Source organism: Mauremys reevesii, linkage group 18, assembly GCF_016161935.1.
Source record: "Mauremys reevesii isolate NIE-2019 linkage group 18, ASM1616193v1, whole genome shotgun sequence".
NCBI classification, from domain to species: Eukaryota; Metazoa; Chordata; order Testudines; family Geoemydidae; genus Mauremys; species Mauremys reevesii.
Window position 1 is genome coordinate 30,358,685 of NC_052640.1, and position 24,411 is coordinate 30,383,095.

Genomic DNA, 24,411 nt, shown 5'->3' on the forward strand with positions numbered 1-24,411 from the left:
GCACCTCTTATCCCGCAACCCTCCTGATCCCCTCTCCTCCTGCACCTCCCCTTCCCCTCTTCTCCCGCAACCCTCCTGATCCCCCCTCTCCTCCAGCACCTCCCCCGTCCCCACTTCTCCCGCAACCCTCCTGATCCCCCTCCTCCCACACCTCCCCTTCCCCTGCACCTCTTCTCCCGCAACCTCCTGATCCCCCTCTCCTCCCGCACCTCCCCTTCCCCTTCCCCTCTTCTCCCGCAACCCTCCTGATCCCCCCTCTCCTCCGGCGCCTCCCCCTTCCCCTGCACCTCTTCTCCCGCAACCCTCCTGATCCCCCCTCTCCTCCCGCACCTCCCCCTTCCCCTCTTCTCCTGCAACCCTCCTGATCCCCCCTCTCCTCCTCCACCCTCCTCCGCGAGTACATCACACCCTGCTTCTCTGCCAGTGTAGAGCCCCCAAGCACCCCCACACCTGCTCCGCTGCCTGAACCCTCTTTACTAGCTCCCCATCCCTTTCTCGGTACTAGGTTTGAGGGTTAGTCCCTATGTCTTCCATGTGCATTTGGAGCACTAAAGATGGGGTTGCGGGGGGGCAGGGGGGTGAGATTTATACTAAAGTGAAATAAAAATAGGAGAAATGGTTTGATCCCCACTGCAAGTGTAAATGAGGGTTGCTGTGGTGAACGAGGAGGTCACGTTTGGGGGGGAGCCCCGGGCCGGGGCGGCAGTGGGGGCGGGGGGGGGCGAGAGAGACCAGGGCTGGGGCGGCAGTGGGGGCGGGGGGGGGAGAGAGAGCCCAGGGCTGGGGCGGCAGGGGGGGCGTGCGGGAGAGAGCCAGGGCCGGGCGGCAGTGGGGCGGGGTGGGGAGAGAGCCCAGAGCCGGGCGGCAGTGGGGCGGGGTGGGGAGAGAGAGCCCAGGGGCGGCAGTGGGGCCATGCGGGGAGAGAGCCCAGGGCCGGGCGGCAGGGGTGCGGGGTGGGAGAGAGAGCCCAGGGCCGGGGCGGCAGTGGGGGCGGGGTGGGGGGAGAGAGCCCAGGGCCGGGGCGGCAGGGGGGGCAGGTGGGGAGGGCACATGTGGGGAGAGTCAAGCCCCAGGGCTGGGGTGGGGGGGCAGCCAAACATTTTTTTGCTTGGGGTGGCAAAAAAAACTAGGTTTTGTGAGGGTAGAAAGTTGGCGAACCTACCTAGGGAGGGAGGCCAATAGACTTTTAAAACATTGGCCCTATGCTCCCGGCTAAGAGAGTATTACACGACCGTTGTATGAAAGAGGATGAACCATTGGAACAGGCCTGTCAGTGTAAGGCTGGAAGTGCCGAATTTTACCCCATGAAGAGGCTGACTCTGAGAGCCTGACATTATACGTACACAGGCTGATTGCACAGAGTTAACAAGTGTTGCCTTCTCATCATATGTTGTTTTATAGCTGTGGAGAACCTGATGGCATTGATGGCCCTATGGAAAAATAAACTTCACATCTATATGTACTTTTTATTGGCCGTCTACCTCCTTGTGATCTCGTGACTGGACTAGTTTTCAAAGTAAACGTTCTTAAGTCTGGAAAGAGAACTTTGAGCCTGTTCTACACAATTTGGTTTATTAGACAAGTTGGTAGGTTTGTTGCCCTGATATTTAACCATGACTAAAAAGAAGCCATATGATACAAAGAAAAAGTACAGCATCTTCCTCCTTATTGGGACATGGTGGCTTATTTCAGTTTCCCTGGGCACCTTACCAGTCCTCAGAGGGTACTTATTAATAACTTGTCAGACTGCTCAACAATTTTGCCTCATTATTCCAAGAAATATATTGTATTTTACACAAATATCTTTATAACCATTTTGGGGACAATTGTTATCCTTTGTGCATGTATTTATATACCAGTATAGTCCTGTAGCCACTATGTCCCTAAGCATCACAACGCAGAGATCTAAACCACTGCTTAGGATATTTGTGATTATAGTTGGTGTATTTATTGCTTGTTGGGGTGTGTGTTTTGTTGTTGTTGTTGTTTGTTTGCTTATAGATGTAGCCTGAAAAGTAAAAGTGCAATTTTAAACAAAGTTGACTGGTTCTGCGCTGAATTCCAGCATTTACACTGTGGCTAGTGGAGAAATGTGGCAGGTTTTCTTTTGCCTTGTTTGTGGCTGTCTAGTGAAGACCAGCGTGGTCAGACCTTTGCCTATTCAGCCTAGCACATATTACAGTCAGTCAGTCTATGGCTTTTCAGGGTACACGCAGGGATTTTTATCAGGGAAAATCATTAACCATTTATCTTCGAGTACATGTTTATCACATAACTTGTTTTGGTTTGGGTTTGAATTCTGTGAGAGATCTGCCCCCCTCAGGAAAGTATAAGATATAAAAATGATGCAAAACTAACGGTGCAACAGCACCCATCCGCCTATGTCCTTAAAGAGACGTTCCTCCTTACTGAGGGATGGAGACCCGTGGATGTTTGAAATGTTATCCCTAAACTATGGGCTAGTGTATTGCACAGCCACTGTATAAAAGAGGATGAGCCATTTAAATAGACCTGTTGATTAAAGCTGGAAGGGCCTAAAAGTCCCTTGACTCAGACCTTGCCAACACCAGCAGTCAAGTGACTCACAAAGAGAAATTATACAGGTTGTGGAAGTAGAGAAAGAACTGACAGGGATTTGGAGGGATCTTAATGCATGACAGTCTCCGTTAGCAAGAGTCGGGCTAGCGGTAACCCTACTAACGCGAGATGTGTAGAAGCGAGGATTGTGTGAGGCGAGTGGGAAAGAACTGTGGGAGAAGTTGCTGCGTCCTTGTGTCGATAATGAGGAATGTAGACTGGCGTCTAAATAGAAGTGAGAAAAATAAGATATCAAGATGGCCTCTGTCTAAACAAAATGCAGCTGTTGCTTATTATTGTATGTAACAAAAAGTATAAATGCTGCTCTAATTGTTTACCTGTAGAGAGACCTGCCTAGGACCGGGGCAACCCTGTGTCCTAGCGCACTCCCTCCCTCTATACAATTGCAAAGAGAAAATAAAGTATCTGACCCTGCTGCACCCAACCAAAAAGAGAGAACTGAGTTTTTCTCCGACAAGGTGCAGTTGTGGGAACTGAAGAAACAAATATACCGTTGAGATACATGGTGTGAGACCAGTCATGGGAGCAGGGCACCAGAGGTAGCTGCTGAAGAACATGATCACCAGGACAATGTGGAGGAGAAGCATGAGGTCAGACCACTGGCCCAAGTCTTGTTTGTGACTCAGGACCCAAATGATTCAAAGGGAGAGTTATACAGAGAAGTCACAGGTACATTGTATGTAGGAATGTTTAGGACAGGGATAGTCAATGGCAGACTGCGGGCCAAATCTGGAGCGCCAAATGGACTGTGAAATCTTTGTATTTACTTATCATTATAATTATTATTTTATTATTGCAGTGTGGAAAATATATTTCTGGAGTCTGGACCTTGACTATACCATGACCAAGAAATTTGGACCTTGACAAAAAATTGACTCCCTCCTCCACCCCCCCAGTTAAGGGGTTTGGAGGGGATCTGGCATGGCAGCTCAATTGGTTAGAGCCTTTTGGATCGAGCCCATACAGAGGCAATTTGTGTTTTTTACAAGCCACGCACTGAAGGGGTCTCTTGACACACAAAGGTTTGAAAAGCACATTATAAAAAGGTGCTTTACATGTATTTCTTATCTTACATTTTCCAGCAGCTGAGTGACGGGTCTTCAGAGAATTTGGACACTGGCAGCTCCACAGGAGCAAACGGATTGAGCCTGATCTGTTTTTGCCCAACAGGATGCCAAAAGAGGAGACCATTCAAAGCTGAGAAATAAGGATCATTTTCCACACTGGGCATTTTTCTTTCTGGATTAAAAGTGGGTTGGATTTTAGGCAGGGTTACAATTATGCAATCAACCCAAAGGAGAGGGAATGCAGATTCCTAGAGCAAGAAAGCATCTGGCAGTAGAAAAAGAAAAGACAGATGGGAAAAGGAGCAAGGGGTCCCTGGGCTCATATAAAGGAGAAGCATGATTCAGAGGTGAGGTCAATGGGACTAGAGAGGAAGGCTGGTCTGATGGTTAGAGCTCTGACCTAGCACTGAGACATGAGTTCAAGTCATTGCTCTGCCATGGACTTCCTAGATGACCTTAGTCTTTCTGTGCCTCAGTTTCCACTCTGTACAATGGGGATAACAGCACTGCCCCGCTTCACCAGGATGTCCTGAGGATACAGGCTTGCAGGCTACAGTAATGGGAACACATCTGTACCTATAATAGACCACTCACAGGGGTAAAATTACACAACAGCTTAAGGTGTTAGCAGAATCAGGCCCTTACATTCACTGAAGTCAAGAGGACTACTTGTGTGCTTAATTGTTAAGCATGTGCTTGTGTGTTTGCAGTGGAGTCTTGGACTGAAAGCTCCTTGGGGGTAGGCTCTGTGGGTGAAATCCTGGTGCCACTGAACCCAAAGGCAAAAATCCCATTGATTTCACTGGGGCCAGAATTTCCCCCATGTCATCTTCTGTGTATGGTGCTGTGCTGAATGTAGGATCAGTGCTTAAAAAGAATAATGGCCGGAAAGCTAAACTGACCAGTTGAGTTCACTGCCCAGATTGAATGAAATCTCAACAAATTGACAGTCCAGATGGGGACGGGGAAAAGTGCTGTGACTCGTGCTTTCAGCTGGACTAGTCAAAGGGTTGCTTAGTAAAAGGCAAGGTCATTTGGGGGCATTGAGTGAGTTTAATATCATTATTCCTTTAAATAAAAACCTGATCTTTCCCTTCTTTTCTCAGATGGTCCATTGGAGATCTTCAAACGTTCCTTGCAAAGTCCTTTGGAACTGGAAAGAAGATTGCTGTGACTGCTGCTGCTACTGATTGGCTAAAAGCTGCACCCACAGTGTGTGCTAAACCAGCCTCCTGTCTGCCCCATCCTCCTGGCCCCTTCTCCCTGCCGCCTATTTGTTTTTTAGTCTCCTACTGTCTTGTCTCGATCCCCATCCTACAAAGAGGACCACATCTGCGAGCCCTCATCCCTGCATGGAGGAGTCTCATTGGCTTCTCTGGTGCAGAGGTTTGTTCATGCAGTCCTCTGGGCAGAATCAGGGCCTTCGACTGGAACCTCCCTGGGGCACACACTGTCATTCACTAGGTCTTTGTACAGTGCCTAGCACGCCTGGGGCCCAGACTTGCTTGAGCCCTTTAGATGCTATCACAACATAAACAGAATAAATAAATCAAGACCAGGGGCGGCTCTAGGTATTTTGCCGCCCCAAGCACAGCAGGCAGGCTGCCTTCGGCAGCTTGCCTGCGGGAGGTCTCCGGTCCCGCGGATTCGGTGGCACGCCTGAGGAGGTCTGCCAAAGCCGCGGGACCAGTGGACCCTCTGCAGGCAAGCCGCCGAAGGCAACCTGCCTGCCGCCCTCGTGGCGACCGGCAGAGCAATCCCCGTGGCTTGCCGCCCCAGGCACACGCTTGGCGTGCTGGTGCCTGGAGCCGCCCTTGATCAAGACCAATAAATGAATTATCTACAATGAGTTGGTTTCTCTTTGTTATTTATCCTTTTGATATATAAAGAGAGCCTGAAAAGGAATTTCTATTGTTTTCTGTATAAATTAATGTCTTTTCTAGTCTTTTTTCCAGGAAGACTCTATAGATGTCTTAGGACTCTGACATCACAACGACATGGGCAGTGAAACCTAAGTAGCTGAGACAGAAAGTGATTGTAATTCACACTGTTGAAAACTGTTTAACATCTATTTACTCAAATGCTCAGTAAGCAGCTGGGAGAAAAGATCTCGTTGTTAAAGATTCAACAATGACCCTTTCAAAAAAATGTCTTCTAGCTAAATTAGGAGACACCAGACTTGATATTCCTGCTATTTCAGAGGGTATGTCTACACTATGGAATTATTCCGATTTTACAGAAACCGTTTTTTTAAACAGATTGTATAAAGTCGAGAGCACGCGGCCACACTAAGCACATTAAGTCGACGGTGTGTGTCCATGTACCGAGGCTAGCGTCGATTTCCTGAGCGTTGCACTGTGGGTAGCTATCCCATAGCTATCCCATAGTTCCCGCAGTCTCCCCCGCCCATTGGAATTCCGGGTTGAGATCCCAGTGCCTGATGGGTCAAAAAACATTGTCGCGGGTGCTTCTGGGTACAGCCTCACCCCTCCCTCCGTGAAAGCAGCAGCAGACAACGGTTTTGCGCCTTTTTTCCTGGGTAAACTGTGCAGAAGCCATACCATGGCAATCATGGAGCCTGCTCAGCTCAAGACAGCAATCATGGACATTGTAAACACCTTGCGCATTCTCGTGCAGTCAATGCTGAACCAGGACCTGCAAAACCAGGCGAGGAGGAGGCGGCTACGGCAGCGCGGCGACGAGAGTGATGAGGACATGGACACAGAATTCTCTCAAACCGCGGGCCCCAGCGCTTTGGAGATCATGGTGTTAATGGGGCAGGTTCATACTGTGGAACGCCGATTCTGGGCCCGGGAAACAAGCACAGAGTGGTGGGACCGCATAGTGTTGCATGTGTGGGATGATTCCCAGTGGCTGTGAAGCTTTCGCATGCGTAAGGGCACTTTTATGGAACTTTGTGACTTGTTTTCCCCTGCCCTGAAGCGCCAGAATACCAAGATGAGAGCAGCCCTCACAGTTGAGAAGCGAGTGGCAATAGCCCTGCGGAAGCTTGCAACGCCAGACACCGGTGTCAGTTGGGAATCAATTTGGAGTGGGCAAATCCACTGTGGGGGCTGCTGTGATGCAAGTAGCCAAAGCAATCATTAAGCTGCTGCTACAAAAGGTAGTGACTCTGGGAAATGTGTAGGTCATAGTGGATGGCTTTGCTGCAATGGGATTCCCTAACTGTGGGGGGGCGATAGATGGAACCCATATCCCTATCTTGGCACTGGAGCACCAGGGCACCCAGTACATAAACCGCAAGGGGTATTTTTCCATGGTGCTGCAAGCACTGGTGGATCACAAGGGACGTTTCACCAACATCAATGTGGGATGGCCGGGAAGGGTTCATGACGCTCGCGTCTTCAGGAACACTACTCTGTTTAAACGGCTGCAGCAAGGGATTTACTTCCCAGACCAGAAAATAACCGTTGGGGATGTTGAAGTGCCTATAGTTATCCTCGGGGACTCAGCCTACCCCTAATGCCATGGTATGAGGCCGTACACAGGCAGCCTGGACAGTAGTCAGGAGCTGTTCAACTACAGGCTGAGCAAGTGCAGAATGGTAGTAGAATGTGCATTTGGCCGTTTAAAGGCGCGCTGGCGCACATTATTGACTCGCTCAGACCTCAGCCAAACCAATGTCCCCATTGTTATTGCTGCTTGCTGTGTGCTCCACAATCTCTGTGAGAGTAAGGGGGAGACCTTTATGGCGGGGTGGGAGGCTAAGGCAAATCACCTGGCCACTGATTATGCACAGCCAGACAGCAGGGTGATTAGAAGAGCACACCAGGAAGCGGTGCGCATTAGAGAAGCTTTGAAAACCAGTTTCATCACTGGCCAGGGTACGGTGTGACTGTTGTGTTTGTTTCTCCTTGATGAAAACTCAGCCCCTTGATTGACTCATTCCCTGTAAGCAACCCACTCTCCCCCCTTCGATCACAGCTTGCTTTCTAAGGAAATAAAGTCACTATCATTTAAAAATCATGTATTCCTTATTAACTGATTATAAAAAGAGGGAGAGAACTGACAAGGTAGCCCGGGTGGGGTTTGGGAGGAGGATAGGAGAGAAGGAAAAGGCCACTAACAAAATTTCAAAATAATGAGAGCCTTTTGGTTGGGCTGTCCACTGGGGTGGAGTGGGTGGGTGCACGGAGCCTACCCCCACACATTCTTACACATCTGGTGGGTGAGGAGGCTAGGGAACATGGTGAGGGGGTAGGGTGGTTATACAGGGTCTGCAGCGGCACTCTGTGATCCTGCTGCCGTTCCTGAAGCTTCATCAGACGCCGGAGCATGTCAGTTTGATCACGCAGCAGCCCTAGCATTGCATCCCACCACTGCTGATCTTCCTGCCGACACCTCTGATCTTCCTGCTGCCACTTCTCATCTCGAGCGTCTCTCCTCTCCTCACGTTGGTCCCTCCTGTCCTCATGTTGGTCCCTCCTGTCCTCACGGTCACTGGCATTTTGCTACCATGTCCTTCCACTTATTCAGATGAGCTCTTTCATTGCGGGTCACTTTCATGATTTCCGAGAACATTTCGTCTCGTGTCTTTTTTTTCCGCCGCCTTATCTGAGATAGCCTTCGGGATGGAGTAGGGAGGCCTGAAATATTTGCAGCTGCAGGAGGGAGGGAAAAAAGGGAGAGAAGTATTTAAAAAGATACATTTTACAGAACAATGCTTATACTCTTTCACGGTGAACAACACTATTCACATTACATTGCACATGTGATTTCCGTACAAGGTTGCATTTTGCATCTTAATATTGAGTGCCTGCGGCTTTGATGTTAGAGATCACAGACGCAGGTCCAGGCAACAGAATTCGGCTTGCATGCGGCCATGGTAAGCCATTGTCTTTTGGTTTCTGCAGCCTTCATATATCCAGCGCCCTCCTTTCCCAAATACCAAGCAAAGCCCGTTGAGTGCTGCGTCTTTCCTGTTAACATGCAGCAGCAGAAACCAAACTCCACCCCCAACATCCAATTCTATGGGATGATCGCTTTACCCCTCCCCCCACCATGTGGCTGGTATCAGGGAAGATCCCTGCTAGCCAAATGCAAAAATGCTCAGCGCCAATCACCTCCCCCCCAACTCCTCCCCCTGCTTGGCTAACTCCAGGGAAGGGTTTTTTTTCAGCCACAGGCAAACAGCCCAGTAGGAATGGCCACCTCTGTCCCCTTAATTTAATTCCCGTATTTCAACCAGGTTACCATGAACGATATCACTCTCCTGAGGATAACACAGCGAGATAAAGAACGGATATTGCTTGAATGCCAGCAATAACCGGGATCATATGCAGCTAGGCTTTGTCATGCAATGATACCAGATTACTTGCTACATGCATGGCGTGGTCAAGTGTCCTACCATGGAGGACGGAATAAGGCTGCCCTGCCCAGAAACCTTCTGCAAAGGCTTTTGGAGTAACTCCAGGAGAGCTTCATGGAGATGTCCCTGGAGGATTTCCGCTCCATCCCCAGACATGTTAAAAGACTTTTCCAGTAACTGTACTGGCCGTGAAGCATCCCAAGTCCTCTGGGCAAATTAATCATTAAAAAATGCTTGCTTTTAAACCATGTTTTATATTTACAAATGTACACTCACCAGAGGTCCCTTCCATGGCTTCATTGTGTGGGATAGTGGCTTGGGAGGGCTGGGAGGGTACTTCTGTCAGGCTGAGAAAAAGCTCCTGGCTGTTGGGGAGAACGGTGTACTGTGTGCTCTCTGAAAGTGCATCCTCCTCTTCCTCCTCATCTTCCCTGTCCGCAGAATCCTCAGGCATGGCTGAGATTACCACCCCCACCTCGGAATCCACGGACAGGGGTGGGGTAGTGGTGGCGGACCCCCCGAGAATTGCATGCAGCTCAGCGTAGAAGCGGCATGTTTGCGGCCCTGCCCCGGACCTTCCGTTTGCTTTTTTGGTTTTGTGGTAGGCTTGTCTGAGCTCTTTAACTTTCACACGGCACTGTACTGAGTCCCTGGTGTGGCCTCTCTGCATCATGGCCTTGGAGATTTTTTCAAATGTTTTTTCATTTCGTCTTTTGGAATGGAGTTCTGTTAGCACGGAATCCTCTCCCCATACAGCGATCAGATCTAGTACCTCCCGTGCAGTCCATGCTGGAGCTCTTTTTCAATTCTCAGACTGCATTGTTACCTGTGCTGATGAGCTCTGCGTGGTCACCTGTGTTGATCAGCTTTCCACGCTGGCCAAACAGGAAATGAAATTCAAAAGTTCGCGGGGCTTTTCCTGTCTACCTGGCCAGTGCATCCAAGTTCAGATTGCTGTCCAGAGCGGTCACAATGGTGCACTGTGGGATACCGCCCGGAGGCCAATACCATCGATTTGCGGCCATGCTAACCCTAATCCAACATGACAATACCGATTTGAGCACTACTCCCCTAGTCGGGGAGGAGTACAGAAATCGGTTTTAAGAGCCCTTTATATTGATATAAAGGGCTTCGTTGTGTGGACGGGTGCAGGGTTAATTCGGTTTAACACTGCTAAATTCGGTATAAACGCGTAGTGTAGCCCAGGCCTAAGGCATAAAAATGAGGTGCGGGGGGGGGGGGACTTAAAAAAACCTTCTATCCATTGAAAAGGAGCAAACACAACATGGAAATTTTTTTCTCCTTGCAGGTCACCTCTATGCTAATCCTGTTTGGCCTGAAGGAGACATGATTTACAATAATGCTTAATATATATTTGGTGTGGCTCCCCTCTCCTTAGGATAAAGCAAAAGTGCTTGGCGGACAGCCAGGATGAGGCATTGTTTCCTGCATTCTTCATTAAAAAAAAAAACAGCAAAAAACCTGTTCTAAGCCCGCAAGTCACCTGTAGCCTGGGCTCCCATTCTGTGCCACAGGAACAGCTCAATCTGTTACCACAGGGCTGATTTCAATGTTACAAATGGAAGATCCAGTGTCATCCCTCATACCCTGCACACCGAGGTTGAGCAGGGGGAGGTGAGTTATGAAAGCATTTAATAGCTTTGACTTTCCTCAGGCTTCTAAACAATTCAGGGTGACAATTCAGAGGCCACACAGCAAGCTGGAGGTGTGAAAAAGCCCATGCATGTGGAGCAGTACCACGCTTGCTGGGTTTTAGTAAAGCTTCCACTACAGCTAATAGCCTTAGGCAAGCCAGGGCTGCGATTGGATTTCCTTGCACGTAGGAGCACGTGCCAGTCTGGACTGAGTGCTCTTTGCTTCATGTCCCACTCTGCCCCCAGGCAGTGAGATAGGTCAGCCAGCCTGTGCAGGGGAGAGATTGCAGTGTGTAAGCCCACTGGGGCAGGGACCATCTCTTTGTCCTGCCTTTGTACAGCGCCTAGCACCATGAGGGCCTGGGCCGTGACTGGGGCTGCCAAGTGCTACTGAAATACAAACAAGTTAGAACTTTAAGTGGCCAGGGCAGTGGTTCAGAGACCAACTTACGATGGCTTGTCAGGCTGTGCTGGGTAGGAGTCGGTACTGTCCGTGTATTTTTCACAGTGGAGGCAATACAATCTAGTGGCCTGGGGAGAACTATCATCCCATTTACAGCTGGGGAAACTGAGGGATGAGAATGGGCTGTATAGGGCTGACTCTGGTGGGGGCGGGGGCAGGACAAGCAGGGCTGGGGATTGAGCTTTGCAGCGGGAGAGGGCAGCAGGAGCTGGGCAGGGGTGACTGAGCAGAAATGCTGGGGCTCCAGAAGAGGGTGTTGCTGAACTGGCCAAGCGAAGCCCCACGTTCAACTAATGGGCACGTCTCTCGGGGTCCATAATGGGAACATGGGGCATCTGTTACTTGGGGGCTGCGTGCTGCCATGCACATGAAAGCAGAGCAGTACAGCCAGCCAGGGCCCTTGCCCCGCTCCAGCCAGCTCCCCCAGCCAGGTCCCTTGCCCCCCTCCAGCCAGCTCCCCCCGCCAGGGCCCATGCCCCCCCTCCAGCCAGCTGCCCCCGCCAGGGCCCATGCCCCCCTCCAGCTAGCTGCCCCCGCCAGGGCCCTTGCCCCCCTCCAGCCAGCTCCCCCCGCCAGGTCCCTTGCCCCCCTCCAGCCAGCTCCCCCAGCCAGGGCCCATGACCCCCTCCAGCCCTCTCCCCCAGCCAGGGCCCATGCCCCCCTCCAGCCAGCTCCCCCAGCCAGGTCCCTTGCCCCCCTCCAGCCAGCTCCCCCGGCCAGGGCCCATGCCCCCCTCCAGCCAGCTCCCCAGCCAGGGCCCTTGCCCCCCTCCAGCCACCTCCCCCAGCCAGGGCCCATGCCCGCCTCCAGCCAGCTCCCCAGCCAGGTCCCTTCCCCTCCAGCCAGCTCCCCCCGCCAGGGCCCATGCCCCCTCCAGCCAGCTCCCCCAGCCAGGCCCGTGCCCCCTCCAGCCAGCTGCCCCGCCAGGTCCCTTGCCCCCTCCAGCCAGCTCCCCAGCCAGGTCCCTTGCCCCCTCCAGCCAGCTCCCCAGCCAGGGCCCATGCCCCCTCCAGCCAGCTCCCCAGCCAGGGCCCATGCCCCTCCAGCCAGCTCCCCAGCCAGGTCCCTTGCCCCCTCCAGCCAGCTCCCCGCCAGGTCCCATGCCCCCTCCAGCCAGCTCCCCAGCCAGGTCCCTTGCCCCCTCCAGCCACCTCCCCAGCCAGGGCCCATGCCCGCCTCCAGCCAGCTCCCCAGCCAGGGCCCATGCCCCCTCCAGCCAGCTCCCAGCCAGGGCCCTTGCCCCCCTCCAGCCAGCTCCCCCAGCCAGGGCCCTTGCCCCCCTCCAGCCAGCTCCCCCAGCCAGGGCCCATGCCCCCCTCCAGCCAGCTCCCCAGCCAGGTCCCATGCCCCCGCCAGCCAGCTCCCCGGCCAGGCCCATGCCCCCTCCAGCCAGCTCCCCAGCCAGAGCCCTTGCCCCCTCCAGCCAGCTGCCCCGCCAGGCCCATGCCCCTCCAGCCAGCTCCCCGGCCAGGGCCCATGCCCCCTCCAGCCAGCTCCCCCCGCCAGGGCCCAGGCCCTCCTCCAGCCAGCTCCCCCAGCCAGGTCCCATGCCCCCTCCAGCCAGCTCCCCCAGCCAGGGCCCATGCCCCCACTCCAGCCAGCTCCCCCCGCCAGGGCCCTTGCCCCACTCCAGCCAGCTCCCCCCGCCAGGGCCCTTGCCCCACTCCAGCCAGCTCCCCCGCCAGATCCCTTGCCCCCACTCCAGCCAGCTCCCCCCGCCAGGTCCCTTGCCCCCTCCAGCCAGCTGCCCCCGCCAGGTCCCTTGCGCCCCTCCAGCCAGCTCCCCGCCAGGTCCCATGCCCCCTCCAGCCAGCTGCCCCCGCCAGGTCCCTTGCTCCCCTCCAGCCCGCTCCCCAGCCAGGCCCTTGCCCCCTCCAGCCAGCTCCCAGCCAGGGCCCTTGCCCCCTCCAGCCAGCTCCCAGCCAGGGCCCATGGCCCCTCCAGCCAGCTCCCCAGCCAGGGCCCATGGCCCCCTCCAGCTAGCTCCCCGCCAGGTCCCTTGCCCCCCTCCCGCCCGCGGCCCCCGCCCGGGCCCCTGGCCCCCCGCCCGCCAGCTGCCCCGCCAGGTCCCTTGCCCCCTCCAGCCAGCTCCCCGCCAGGTCCCATGCCCCCTCCAGCCAGCTGCCCCGCCAGGCCCATGCCCCCTCCAGCCAGCTGCCCCCAGCCAGGCCCATGCCCCCACTCCAGCCAGCTCCCCGCCAGATCCCCTGCCCCCCCTCCAGCCAGCTCCCCGCCAGGTCCCTTGCCCCCTCCAGCTAGCTCCCCCCGCCAGGTCCCTTGCCCCCCTCCAGCCAGCTCCCCCCGCCAGGGCCCATGCCCCCCCTCCAGCCAGCTGCCCCGCCAGGTCCCTTGCTCCCCTCCAGCCAGCTCCCCAGCCAGGCCCTTGCCCCCTCCAGCCAGCTCCCCAGCCAGGGCCCTTGCCCCCTCCAGCCAGCTCCCAGCCAGGGCCCATGGCCCTCCAGCCAGCTCCCCAGCCAGGGCCCATGGCCCTCCAGCCAGCTCCCCGCCAGGTCCCTTGCCCTCCAGCCAGCTCCCCCGCCAGGCCCATGCCCCCTCCAGCCAGCTGCCCCGCCAGGTCCCTTGCCCCCTCCAGCCAGCTCCCCGCCAGGTCCCATGCCCCCTCCAGCCAGCTGCCCCGCCAGGCCCATGCCCCTCCAGCCAGCTGCCCCCGCCAGGCCCATGCCCCACTCCAGCCAGCTCCCCGCCAGGTCCCATGCCCCACTCCAGCCAGCTCCCCAGCCAGGGCCCATGCCCCCTCCAGCCAGCTCCCCAGCCAGGGCCCTTGCCCCTCCAGCCAGCTCCCCAGCCAGGGCCCATGGCCCTCCAGCCAGCTCCCAGCCTGGGCCCATGGCCCTCCAGCCAGCTCCCCAGCCAGGTCCCATGCCCCCTCCAGCCACCTCCCCCGCCCGGGCCCATGCCCCCCTCCAGCCAGCTCCCCCCGCGAGGGCCCATGCCCTCCTCCAGCCCGCTCCCCCCGCCAGGGCCCCTGCCCCCCCCCCAGCCAGCTCCCCCCGCCAGGACCCATGTCCTCCTGCAGCCAGCTCCCCCCAGCCAGGGCCCTTGCCCCACTCCAGCCAGTTGCCCCCGCCAGGGCCCATGCCCTCCTCCAGCCAGCTCCCCCAGCCAGGGCCCATGCCCCCCCTCCAGCCAGCTCCCCAGCCAGGTCCCATGCCCCCCTCCAGCCAGCTCCCCCAGCCAGGTCCCTTGCCCCAGTCCAGCCAGCTCCCCCCACCCGGGCCCATGCCCCCTCCAGCCAGCTCCCCGCCAGGCCCATGCCCCTCCAGCCAGCTCCCCCCACCAGGGCCCATGACCCCACTCCAGCCAGCTCCCCCAGCCAGGTCCCTTGCCCCAGTCCAGCCAGCTCCCCCCGCCAGGGCCCATGCCCCCCTCCAGCCAGCTGCCCTCCCTCTCACCCAGGGTACTTGCCTCTACTCTGGCCAGGTCCCAGCCAGGCCCCCAACCCCAGCACCACCAGACCACCCTCCACTGGCCCCTGGCCCCCACACCAGCCAGCTAGGGGTTACCAACTTTGAACACTGAACATCCTTGCCCCACTCCTGCCACGCCCCTTCCCTAAGGCCCCGCCCCCACCCACTCCATTTGCCCCTCCATCCCTCGCATGCTCTCCCACAGCCTTGCTCACCTGCTCATTTTCAACAGGCTGGGACAGGGGGTTGGGGTGAAGGAGGGGATGAGGGCTCCAGCTGGGGGTGAGGGCTCTGGGATGGGGCCGGGGATGAGGGGTTTGGCCTGCAGGAGGGGGCTCTGGGCTGGGGGTGTGGGGTCTGGAGTGGGGCCAGAAATGAGGGGCTCAGGGTGCAGGAGGGGGCTCCTGGCTAGGGTAGGGGGTGCAGGAGTGGGTGAGGGCTCTTGCTGGGGGTGCGGGCTCTGAGGTGGGGCCAGGGATTAAGGTTTGGGGTGCAGGAGTGGGTGAGGGCTCTTGCTGGGGGTGCGGGCTCTGGAGTGGGGCCAGAAATGAGGGGCTCAGGGTGCAGGAGGCGGCTCTGGGCTAGGACTGAGGGGTTCAGAGTGTGGGGAGGGGCAAAGGTGCCAACTTCTGTTGCGCCAGTGGGTGCTTGACCCTCCTCTGCCCCTGGCCCCACCCTGACTCCACCCCTGCCCTGCCCCCTCCCACCTCTGCCCATCCCCCATTCCAACCCCTTCCCCAAAGTCCCTGCCCCAACTCTGCCCCATCCCTGCCCCTATTCCAACCCCTTTCCCAAATCCCCAGCCTGGCCTTGCCTCCTCCCCTGAGCATGCCATGTTCCCGCTTCTCCCCCCTCCCTGGTGCTTACCTCAGGTGGCTCTCGGAAGAGGCTGGCATGTCCCACCGGCTCCTAGGCCAAGGGGCAGCCAGGTGGCTCCGCGTGATGCCCTCACCCGCAGGCATTACCTCTGCAGCTCCCATTGGCCATGGTTCCTGGCCAATGGGAGGTGAGGAGCCAGCACTCAGGGTAGGGGCAGTGCACGGAGGCCCCTTGGCGATGCCTGCGCCTAAGAGCCAAAGGGACATGCCAGCTGCTTCCGGGAGGCACGTGGAGCCAGGGCATGCAGGGATCCTACATTAGCCCCGCTGGGGACAGCCAACTGGAATTTTAATTGCCTGGTCAGCAGTGCTGACCGGAGCCGCCAGGGTCATAAGAACGGCCGTACCGGGTCAGCCCAAAGGTCCATCCAGCCCACAATCCTGTCTGCCGACAGTGGCCAATGCCAGGTGCCCCAGAGGGAGTGAACCTAACAGGCAATGATCAAGTGATCTCTCTCCTGCCATCCATCTCCACCCTCTGACAAACAGAGGCTAGGGACACCATTCCTTACCCATCCTGGCTAATAGCCATTAATGGACTTAACCTCCATGAATTTATCTAGTTCTCTTTTAAACTGGTCCTTTTTCAACTGGGCCATTCTGGTTGAAAACCAGATGCCTGGCAACCCTACAACCAGCCCCAGCCCCTCACCTCCGTTTGCCCTTAAAATACTGGATAACACGCAGAGCTCGACCTACAGGAGCAACACAGTGTGTGACCCTCTAGTTCAGAAATAACAGTCCAGAGTCATAGGAGTGACCTACCCACCACCATGGAGCATCTGAAGCAATGAGGATGTTCTTCACATTCTGTCCCTCATCAAATGCAGTGTGGCCCATGACAATGCTCAGCTGGAGCTGTAGGTGCTGCAGCACAGGCCATGCTTCAGTAAAGAAGATGGAGGCATCCACACCCACAAGCTTCACTGGAGTACACCGTAGGCTGCATGTTTGGCCACCCCTGAAAAATGGAATCACAGAAACGGTGCTTTGCCCTCCTCTACCTTCCTGCTTTATGTGACGTGTTCCCCTGGATGGGGCATCAGGTGCAGTGATTGGGCCTGGGACATCAGTGCGTGAAGCTCTCTTGCCTGGGTAAAGAACACAGACTAACCCCACTCCTGCCCTGGGAGAGGGCTGTGGCGAGGAACCAGTAAGCCTGGGCCGTGAGCTGAAGGCTGGGCTGATTGGGGAAGCAGCCGCAGCTGGGCCACACCCCAGTCAGGCCACAGCTGGCCCTAGAAAAGGCCCGTGAGCCAGGAGCTGACAGAGCCCCCCCACCCCCGGCCATAGAGTGAAGGCCCTGGTTGCTGAGCAGGGCACCCAGAGTGGAGCAGGGCTGGGGAGCTCCAGCTTGGAGGACCCCCTGGCTGCAGGCCTTGACAAAGGCCAGAACAGGTACTGGGGCTACAGAGGGGTAGCCTGGGGTAGGCAGAGGCAGCAGGTCCAACCCCCCGCTTGCCAGTGATGAATGGTATGTACACTGCAGTCTGCCCCAGTGAGTGGGGGCTAGATGGTGACTGGCAGTAGCCATAGACTGAGGTGAGGTGGGGATAGGGGGTTCCCCTGGGAGGGGAGACCCAGAGAGTGGGGGGGTACTGGGAAAAGGGGCACTGGGGTCCAGGAGGGACACCGGCCGACAGAGGCTGCTCCGGAGGCTGGTGAGCTAATTCCCTGGATGTCCAGTGGGAGGCACCACGCCGGTGAGTTGCCGCAATGCTCCAAGGCTGAAGTGGACTCATGAACCCCTATAGGTGGTGTGACACTCCCAAGAGCGTGAGTACCAACCTCACAGCAGGCTGTTAGAAACCAGGGCACCATCCCCAAATTGGTTGTGAGTTCTAAACTTTGATTGCACCAAGTACAAACTCCTCAGGCACCTTCACAGCCTGAACATGGAGTCACAGAGCACCTATGGGTGCTCTGGTCTGTCTTGCCACCCAGGTGAGTGTAGCTCTGTGATAGATGGCCCCTTACACCAAGAAGAATCACAGCAATATTCAGTAAAAGCAGCAAAGAGTCCTGTGGCACCTTATAGACTAACAGACGTATTGGAGCATGAGCTTTCGTGGGTGAATGCCCACTTCATCAGATGCAAGTTACTCCTAATCCTAAAGGACCAATCACTTACCTCAGGCCAATTACTCTTTAGGTCTCATCCAAAGACAACGTTTGAAGCTGACCCTATAATAAACTACATGAAGATTTATCAAGCAGGAAAAGGACATGGGAGAGTTATTCACAAGGCTAAAGCAAGTGAACATAGACACACAAATGGATTACAAGCTCACGTTTCAAAAGGTAATATAGGCTTCTATCACCAGCAAGCTGTAATTGTCCGTTAGGGCTAACCCAGGCTAAGTTGCTGGGGAGCTCTTGCTTATGCCTAGAAACACCTTGCCCTCCAAGCAGCATAGAGGTGCTAGGTCCTTTGCCTTAGGGTTTTTATCCCCCTCCTGCCATGTGCTCTGAGCTTTTAAAAGTGCTGGGGTCATGGCCCCCGACCTGCCCCCGTTCCAATGCCCCTGTGACCAGGGGTGCTGGAACAGTTTGTATAGTGGGGGAGGGGGGCGGGGGGGGCTGAGAGCCATTGAAACAAACTGTAAACCTTGGATATGATGGAAACCACTTCACGCCAGGGGATGCTGCAGCACCCCCAGAGCACCAAGTGCCAGCACCTATGCCTGGGACTAGCCACTATAGGGAGACAGAGAGATCCACTGTGGAAGTGTGGGTAACACAGGTTTTAACTCAATAAGCCTCACAACCCCTCTATCCTGGGAGTCAGGGAAGGATCAGGATCCCTATTTTACAGATAAGGAAGCTGACACACATAGCTCATTGCATTCCAGCGCCAGAGCTGAGCTCAGCACAGGGCCCAAGAAGGCTGGGCCTCCTTTGTGCCTTGCCTGTCCTGAGCCAGCTGTGGGCTTCTTCATCCCCCAGAGCTGCTCAGAGCAGCCCAACTTGCCTCCTGGCTGCCTAGGGTCCATATGACTGTTCCAACAGCTTGGAATAACTAGAGTGCAGTTGCACTCTAGCCTCCACCCCATTTCTCCTCTGTGCCATCAGGGAAAGCTCCCTACATAGGGGAAATTCCCTAGGGCCCAGATCCATCAGCTTAGTGACCCCTTATGCTAGCAAACCCACAGCACAGGGGTGAACTAGAGAGACCCACTGAAATTAAATACCCTGTCTAAGAACTCATGGTGAGCGTGGCAGAAGTTGGAATAGAATCCATGAGTCTGTAGACACTACTCTCGCTACGTATAAAATTTCTAGGAGCTCAGGTTTGCCAGCCACCTTCTGGAGTTTACTCTACTAGTGCTAGCCTATGAGGAGGCTTGGCAAAATTAAATTTAAATTTTTTTCAATAATTTCAAGTGATATCACTTCTCAGCCTTTTGGCTACAATCAAGTGTAAACATTTTGATGGATAATATCAATGTTTATTTATAAGCATTTATTTTTAAATTGTTGTCTATTTACATTTTCCTGGTTGTGCAAAATTATGGATTTTAAGCATATTTTTCAGTTATTGATACACCAAGATGTTTACAGTTGCAGGAAATTCTGGGCAGGGCAGCTGAGACAATAATTATTTAATGGCAAGAGACGATGAAATTCAGAATGTTAAAGCTCCATGACTGTTAAAGCACCACTTGGCAACATCACATGTCAAAATAGACAAAGTATCCTTAAGCTCTGATAAGTTCTGAGGCAGCATTTTTCTTCTTTTGCCTATCTGCCAGTTTTGGTTATTACTGATGGGGATGTTTTTGCATGGGTCTGTGTGTGTACATGGTGAAATTGATGTTTACTGATAAAAATCGAATCCTTCCAAGGCTATGTGTAAACAGTGTTTTCATGGTGCTGTGCAACATCATAGTGTCTTGCACGGCGGTCGTCCTGGTGTGATGCTGACGTGACGATGACAGATAGTGCTATCCTCTCAGTCTGCTGTGGTGGGGGCAAACATGACCACGCACAGATCTGTGAGGCCCCCCACACCCCATGTACAGTGGTGCTGGAACTAGGGATGCTGCTGCACCCCCTGACTTGAAGTAGTAATAACAAACACCAAATACGTGGTTTCCATCATCAGCACCCCCCACCCCATAAGAACTGTTTCAGCACCTCTGCCCTGCCCTGCCCTGCCCATGTGTGCTGCTGTGACGTTTCCTCCCGGTTCGCTGTCACAGAGGGGACCCCCGGCCTTGAGGCTGAGCAGGGGGAGGGCTACCACTAGGGGGAGCCAGAGCCCATGCTTCGCCTTCCCACCAGTGGCCTGCCGTGCTCAGCAGTCTCTCAACCAACCCTGCTGGGAAGGCGGGACCGTATGGATATCAAAGGCTACCGAATGGCAGCGCCAATAGCCAGTCAAATTGTAGATAACTCCGAAGTCTAGGGGGAGGAACTTCCTATTGGTTAAGATACCCCTTCGGGAGGCGGGAGAAAGGGCGGTGTCCCGCCCCTGGAGGGCTGCTGGGCCAATGGCGGAGAGCGGTGCGGCTAGGCTGCGCTGGCTGAGGCGAGCGGAGCTTTGTGAGGCAGGTAGCGCTGCTTTCTGCGGACCCCCGCCCCTGAGAGCAGCCCCGCCCCCCGGCAGGGCCCGATCCCCGAGCGGCCCCCGGAGCGGTGGAGGCCGCCGCGGGCCAGGGCCCCGATCTCCCGCCCACCCCCACCCCGGCCCCTAGGCCAGGTCTTGCCGAGCCCTGTCCCGCGCTGGGTGAGCCCGGGCCCGGCGTCAGGCCGATGCAAGCCGGGGGGGCTGGCTGACCTGCCCGGGTCCGGTATTGCACCCGGCGGGCGTCGGGCCTTCTCGGCGCCTGCCTGGGGCAGAGGCGGGGGGTTCCCCGGCGCCCCACCATGGCCGGTGCCATAGCGTCTCGGATGAGCTTCAGCTCCCTGAAGAGAAAACAGCCGAAAACCTTCACTGTGCGGATCGTCACCATGGACGCCGAGATGGAGTTCAGCTGCGAGGTAACCGAGCGCCGGGCGGCCTGCTCCCACCCAGCGCACCGGCCTTGGCCGGCACGGAAACCCCCGCCCCTGGGCTGCAGCCTGGCCCCGGGGGGCCGCGCACAGCGCGCCGGCGCTGACAGGCCCCACGGGGAATACCGGGACCGTCTGGCTGCAGGGGATTGAGGGAGGCAAGATGCAGCTCCCCGAGGTGGAATGTGGTCAGGACCCAGCGCTAGCACACCCTTGTGAAACGCTTTAAGTGAACTTCAATGAACAAAAATGGGCTTGATATCATCTAAAACCTAGTACTTCCCGCCCCGCAAATGGCCATCGCATCCTGTTGGGGGCTCTGGCTTATTGGTAAACCAGAGAAAAGTGCTCCCCACTGAATCCACTTTCTGGTGTCCCCCCTCCCCACTGATTTTCCTTTCTACCAGTGGTGGGGACCTGCTAGCTAAATACTGCACAGGTCCTCTGGAGTGTCTCTTGAGAGATGAATGTGTTTGTAGCCAAAGATGGAACGTGTGCGGTTTCAGTTTGAATGTCCTTGGATCTACTCACGGCCACCTGCATCTGTTGTGGTTACGAAGCCCTATTCGTAAATGGTGCTGTTTTTCATATGCCTGCATTGTACAGGCACTGGAAGACTACAGGGAGGCCCTCTAGGAATCCATTGTTAATCTAGCAACAAAGTGTAATGACTTACCCAAAAGATGTGTTGGGAGAGAAACTGTATGAATATAAAGAACTTGTGTGTCAGTGCAGGAGGTTCCTTGGTGCTGTGGTACACCAGAGGGGATGCAGTTGTGTCTTGTTGTGGGAGGTTCCAGGGTACTGTGCGATAATATAGAAGAGGGGAAGTCATGTCTTCGCACAGAAGGTTCCTCAATGCAATTCTCTTGTGACTCCCAACCTCTACCGGAATGGTACAACTCATCCTTGAGCAAAGGAATTGGGGGTGGGGTCAAAAAATAATTGCTCTGATTATACTGCAAAATAACCAAGTTGGCTCTGGGTCATCCCCTATTATGTTGGTAAATAACTTGTTCCTAGGCAAAATGTCACTAAACTGGAGTCCTAAGAATGTACAGTATCCAAGCACTTGCTATCTGGAGAATGATGCAAACAACGTGAGGGAGGATTTGGAGGGGTCCATCAGATAAATCCAGAGGCATTGCTCTGATGAGAAGTCTTCATCCCTCAACTACTGGAAGGGGTGGGTGCTGAGAATCCTGGCAGGCTGTTGTCTCCAGACTTGATTTGGGCCTCCAATTAGTCCACAGCTAGAAGGTGTCTAATTACACTTGAAGCTTCCTCTCAATACTCATGTCAGGTTGCTGACGTGATGGCCACTCTACTGCTTGCTCTCTCTAGGTACTCCTAGCACACTGTCTCTCTAGTTTGAGTGCTTAGCCTTAATTATACTTGCCTCTGAGAATAAGCAATGATTTAGTCACGGAATCTGTGACTTCCAGTGACCTCCATGCCTTCAGCCTGTGGTGGTCAGGAGCTGCAGGGTCCCCCGCTGCCCACAGGGGCAGGGAGTGGCAGGGTACCCCCACCGCCTCTGGTGGCCCCCAGAGCTCCAAGCTGCCGCAGGCAGCAGGCTACCCCACAGCTCCCGTCTGCCACAGGGTACCCCATAGCTCCTGGTCACTGCTGGCTTCCACAGACCCCCATTTTGTCACAGATATTTTTAGTAAAAGTCACGGACAGGTCATGGCTTCCGTGAATTTTTCTTTTTTGCCTGTGACCTGTTCGTGACTTTTATGAAAAATACCTGTGACACAATCTTAGCCTTAATTATAATATACCGCCTTGAGGGAAGCTATCAGCGACCCTCCTCAGTCTGAGCGATTGAGAGAGGAATGACACTACTTAAAACTCTTGGCTTTTTTTTTTTTTAACACCCTCTCCTGTTTAACTCAAATACTTGACAACAGTTAGAAAGAAGAACCCTTTTTGTTGATACAGACTAACACGGCTGCTACTCTGAAATCAGTTAGAAAGAAAAAAATCTCTGTTAAAAATTCAACTCTTCTGCCTCTTCAATTAAGGTCTGAGAAAGCTTTGTGTTCTCTGGTCCTCCAAGAAGACCTTCAAAAAGGAACGAGAAGACTTGATATTATTGATTTCTAAGGAGTAGTAGCTCCCCCAGTTAAAAAAAGGCCACTTTCAGACTATTATGCCCACCCTGAACAAAGAGGGCATAAACCCATTTTTGGTTCCTGTTTGTGAATGACCTTTAAGAATAAGGAACGTTAATATTCAATACCCACACCCTGGCCTAATTTAACTAAAAAACAATTGAATGGATTCTCTCCATATGTTCTTAAATAAATACATCTTGTTTCAGCTAAGATCAAGCATGGAAAACTTGAGCCCAAAATGAGAGGTTTTTCAGTAAGTGGGGGCAAAAAGAGTTGTTTGTAACTCATTTATTTTGCACTTGCTACTGAGCAACCAGTGAATTGGCTTTTGTAGATCTTGAGTTATACTGGTTGGTGTAGTTTGAATCTAAGCTCATAGAATGACTGAACAAATGCTGTCTGTGACAATGATAAACAAAGCCTTCAAATCTTATATGGGCCTCTCTAGTAGCTGAAAATTGTTCAAGAAGATGTGTAGGCTAAAGGGATTTTATTGTGGCTTTCTCTTCCTTTTCCATCTGTTGTTTCTTCAATATTTCAATTTTCTAGCTTATAATAGTTTATAAACACTGTTTTTTCTTTGTGGTTGATATTTAACCCTCATGAGCCTAACTCATATTGCTGTGTTTTCTAATGATCCGGTGGACTTCTAAATTGGGTAATGGATGATGGGAAGCTGATGTTGCCCTCCATTTAAAAAAGCACAACCTTTTTACAAGTAGTTTAAAAAGAGTCATGGGTCTGCTGTAACTCCATTGACTCCAATGCAATCATGCCGGGGTGAATTTGGCCTTGTATGTTTTTATCATTTGTAAAATGTCATTAATGGCCCTGGATAATGAAATCCTCAATCCCCAGAAGAGGTAGAGATAATAGAGCATAGCAATGCAAACTTCCCTCAACTGTGTATCTCAGGGCATGTCTGCACTACGATATTAGGTTGATTTTATAGACGTTGATCTTTAGTAACCGATTTTATACAGTTGATCATGCATGTCCCCACTAAGCGCATTAGGTTGGTGGAGTGCGTTCTCAATACTGTGGTTAGCATTGACTCACAGAGTGGTGAATTGTGGGTAGCTATCCCACAGTCCCTGCTGCCCATTGGAATTCTGGGTTAAGCTCCCAATGCCTGATGGGGCAAAAACATTGTTGCGGGTGATTTTTAGGTACATGTCATCAGTCTCCTTCTTCCCTCCCTCCTTGAAAGCAATGGCAAATAATCATTTCATGCCTTTTTTCCTGGGTTATCCGTGCAGATGCCATAGCACAGCAAGCATGGAGCCAGCTCAGCTGCACACTGCTTTTGTGAGCATTGTAACTACCTCGCGCATTATCCTGCAGTATGTGCAGAGCCTAGCTAGGAGCCGCCAGCACGAGGAAGATTGTGAGGAGGACATGGACACAGACTTTCCTGAAAGCACGGGATGGGGCAGTTGGGATATCCTGGTGGCACTGGGGCATGTTGATACAGTGGAACGCTGATTCTGGGCCCGGCAAACAAGCACAAACTGGTGGGACCGCATAGTGTTGCAGGTATGGGATGATTCCCAGTGGCTGCGAAACTTTCACATGCGTAAGGCCACTTTCATGGAACTTTAAGTTGCTTTCCCCCGCTCTGAAGCTCAAGAATACCAAGATGAGACCTGCCCCAACAGTTGAGAAGCAAGTGGCGATAGCCCTGTGGAAGCTTGCAATGCCTGACTGCTACTGGTCAGTTGGTAATCAGTTCGGAGTGGGCAAATCTACGGTGGGGGCTGCTGTGATCCAAATAGCCAGGGCAATCAGTACCCTTCTGCTAAGGAAAGCTGCAAGAAGGAACTTTCTTCCCAGGCCAGAAAATTACTGTTGGGGATGTTGAAATGGCAATAGTTATCC

At 54.2% G+C, this 24,411-nt stretch overlaps 1 protein-coding gene and 1 pseudogene across 5 annotated transcripts in view; both read left to right on the top strand.

The window, feature by feature from the left end:
* The first annotated feature begins 642 nt into the window (after nucleotides 1-642).
* Nucleotides 643-3,799, top strand: LOC120386294 (annotated as a pseudogene).
* Nucleotides 3,800-19,794: 15,995 nt separating this feature from the next.
* NF2 (neurofibromin 2) overlaps nucleotides 19,795-24,411 on the top strand; it is a 98,408-nt gene continuing 93,791 nt past the window's right edge. For 3 of the 5 annotated variants that reach the window (XM_039504895.1, XM_039504896.1, XM_039504894.1), the window contains exon 1: nucleotides 20,288-20,401. In XM_039504895.1, coding sequence (XP_039360829.1) covers nucleotides 20,288-20,401 — 114 coding nt within the window. Of the gene's footprint in view, nucleotides 20,402-24,411 lie in introns of all 5 variants that reach the window. The other 2 variants (XM_039504897.1, XM_039504893.1) reach the window with 2 other exon arrangements.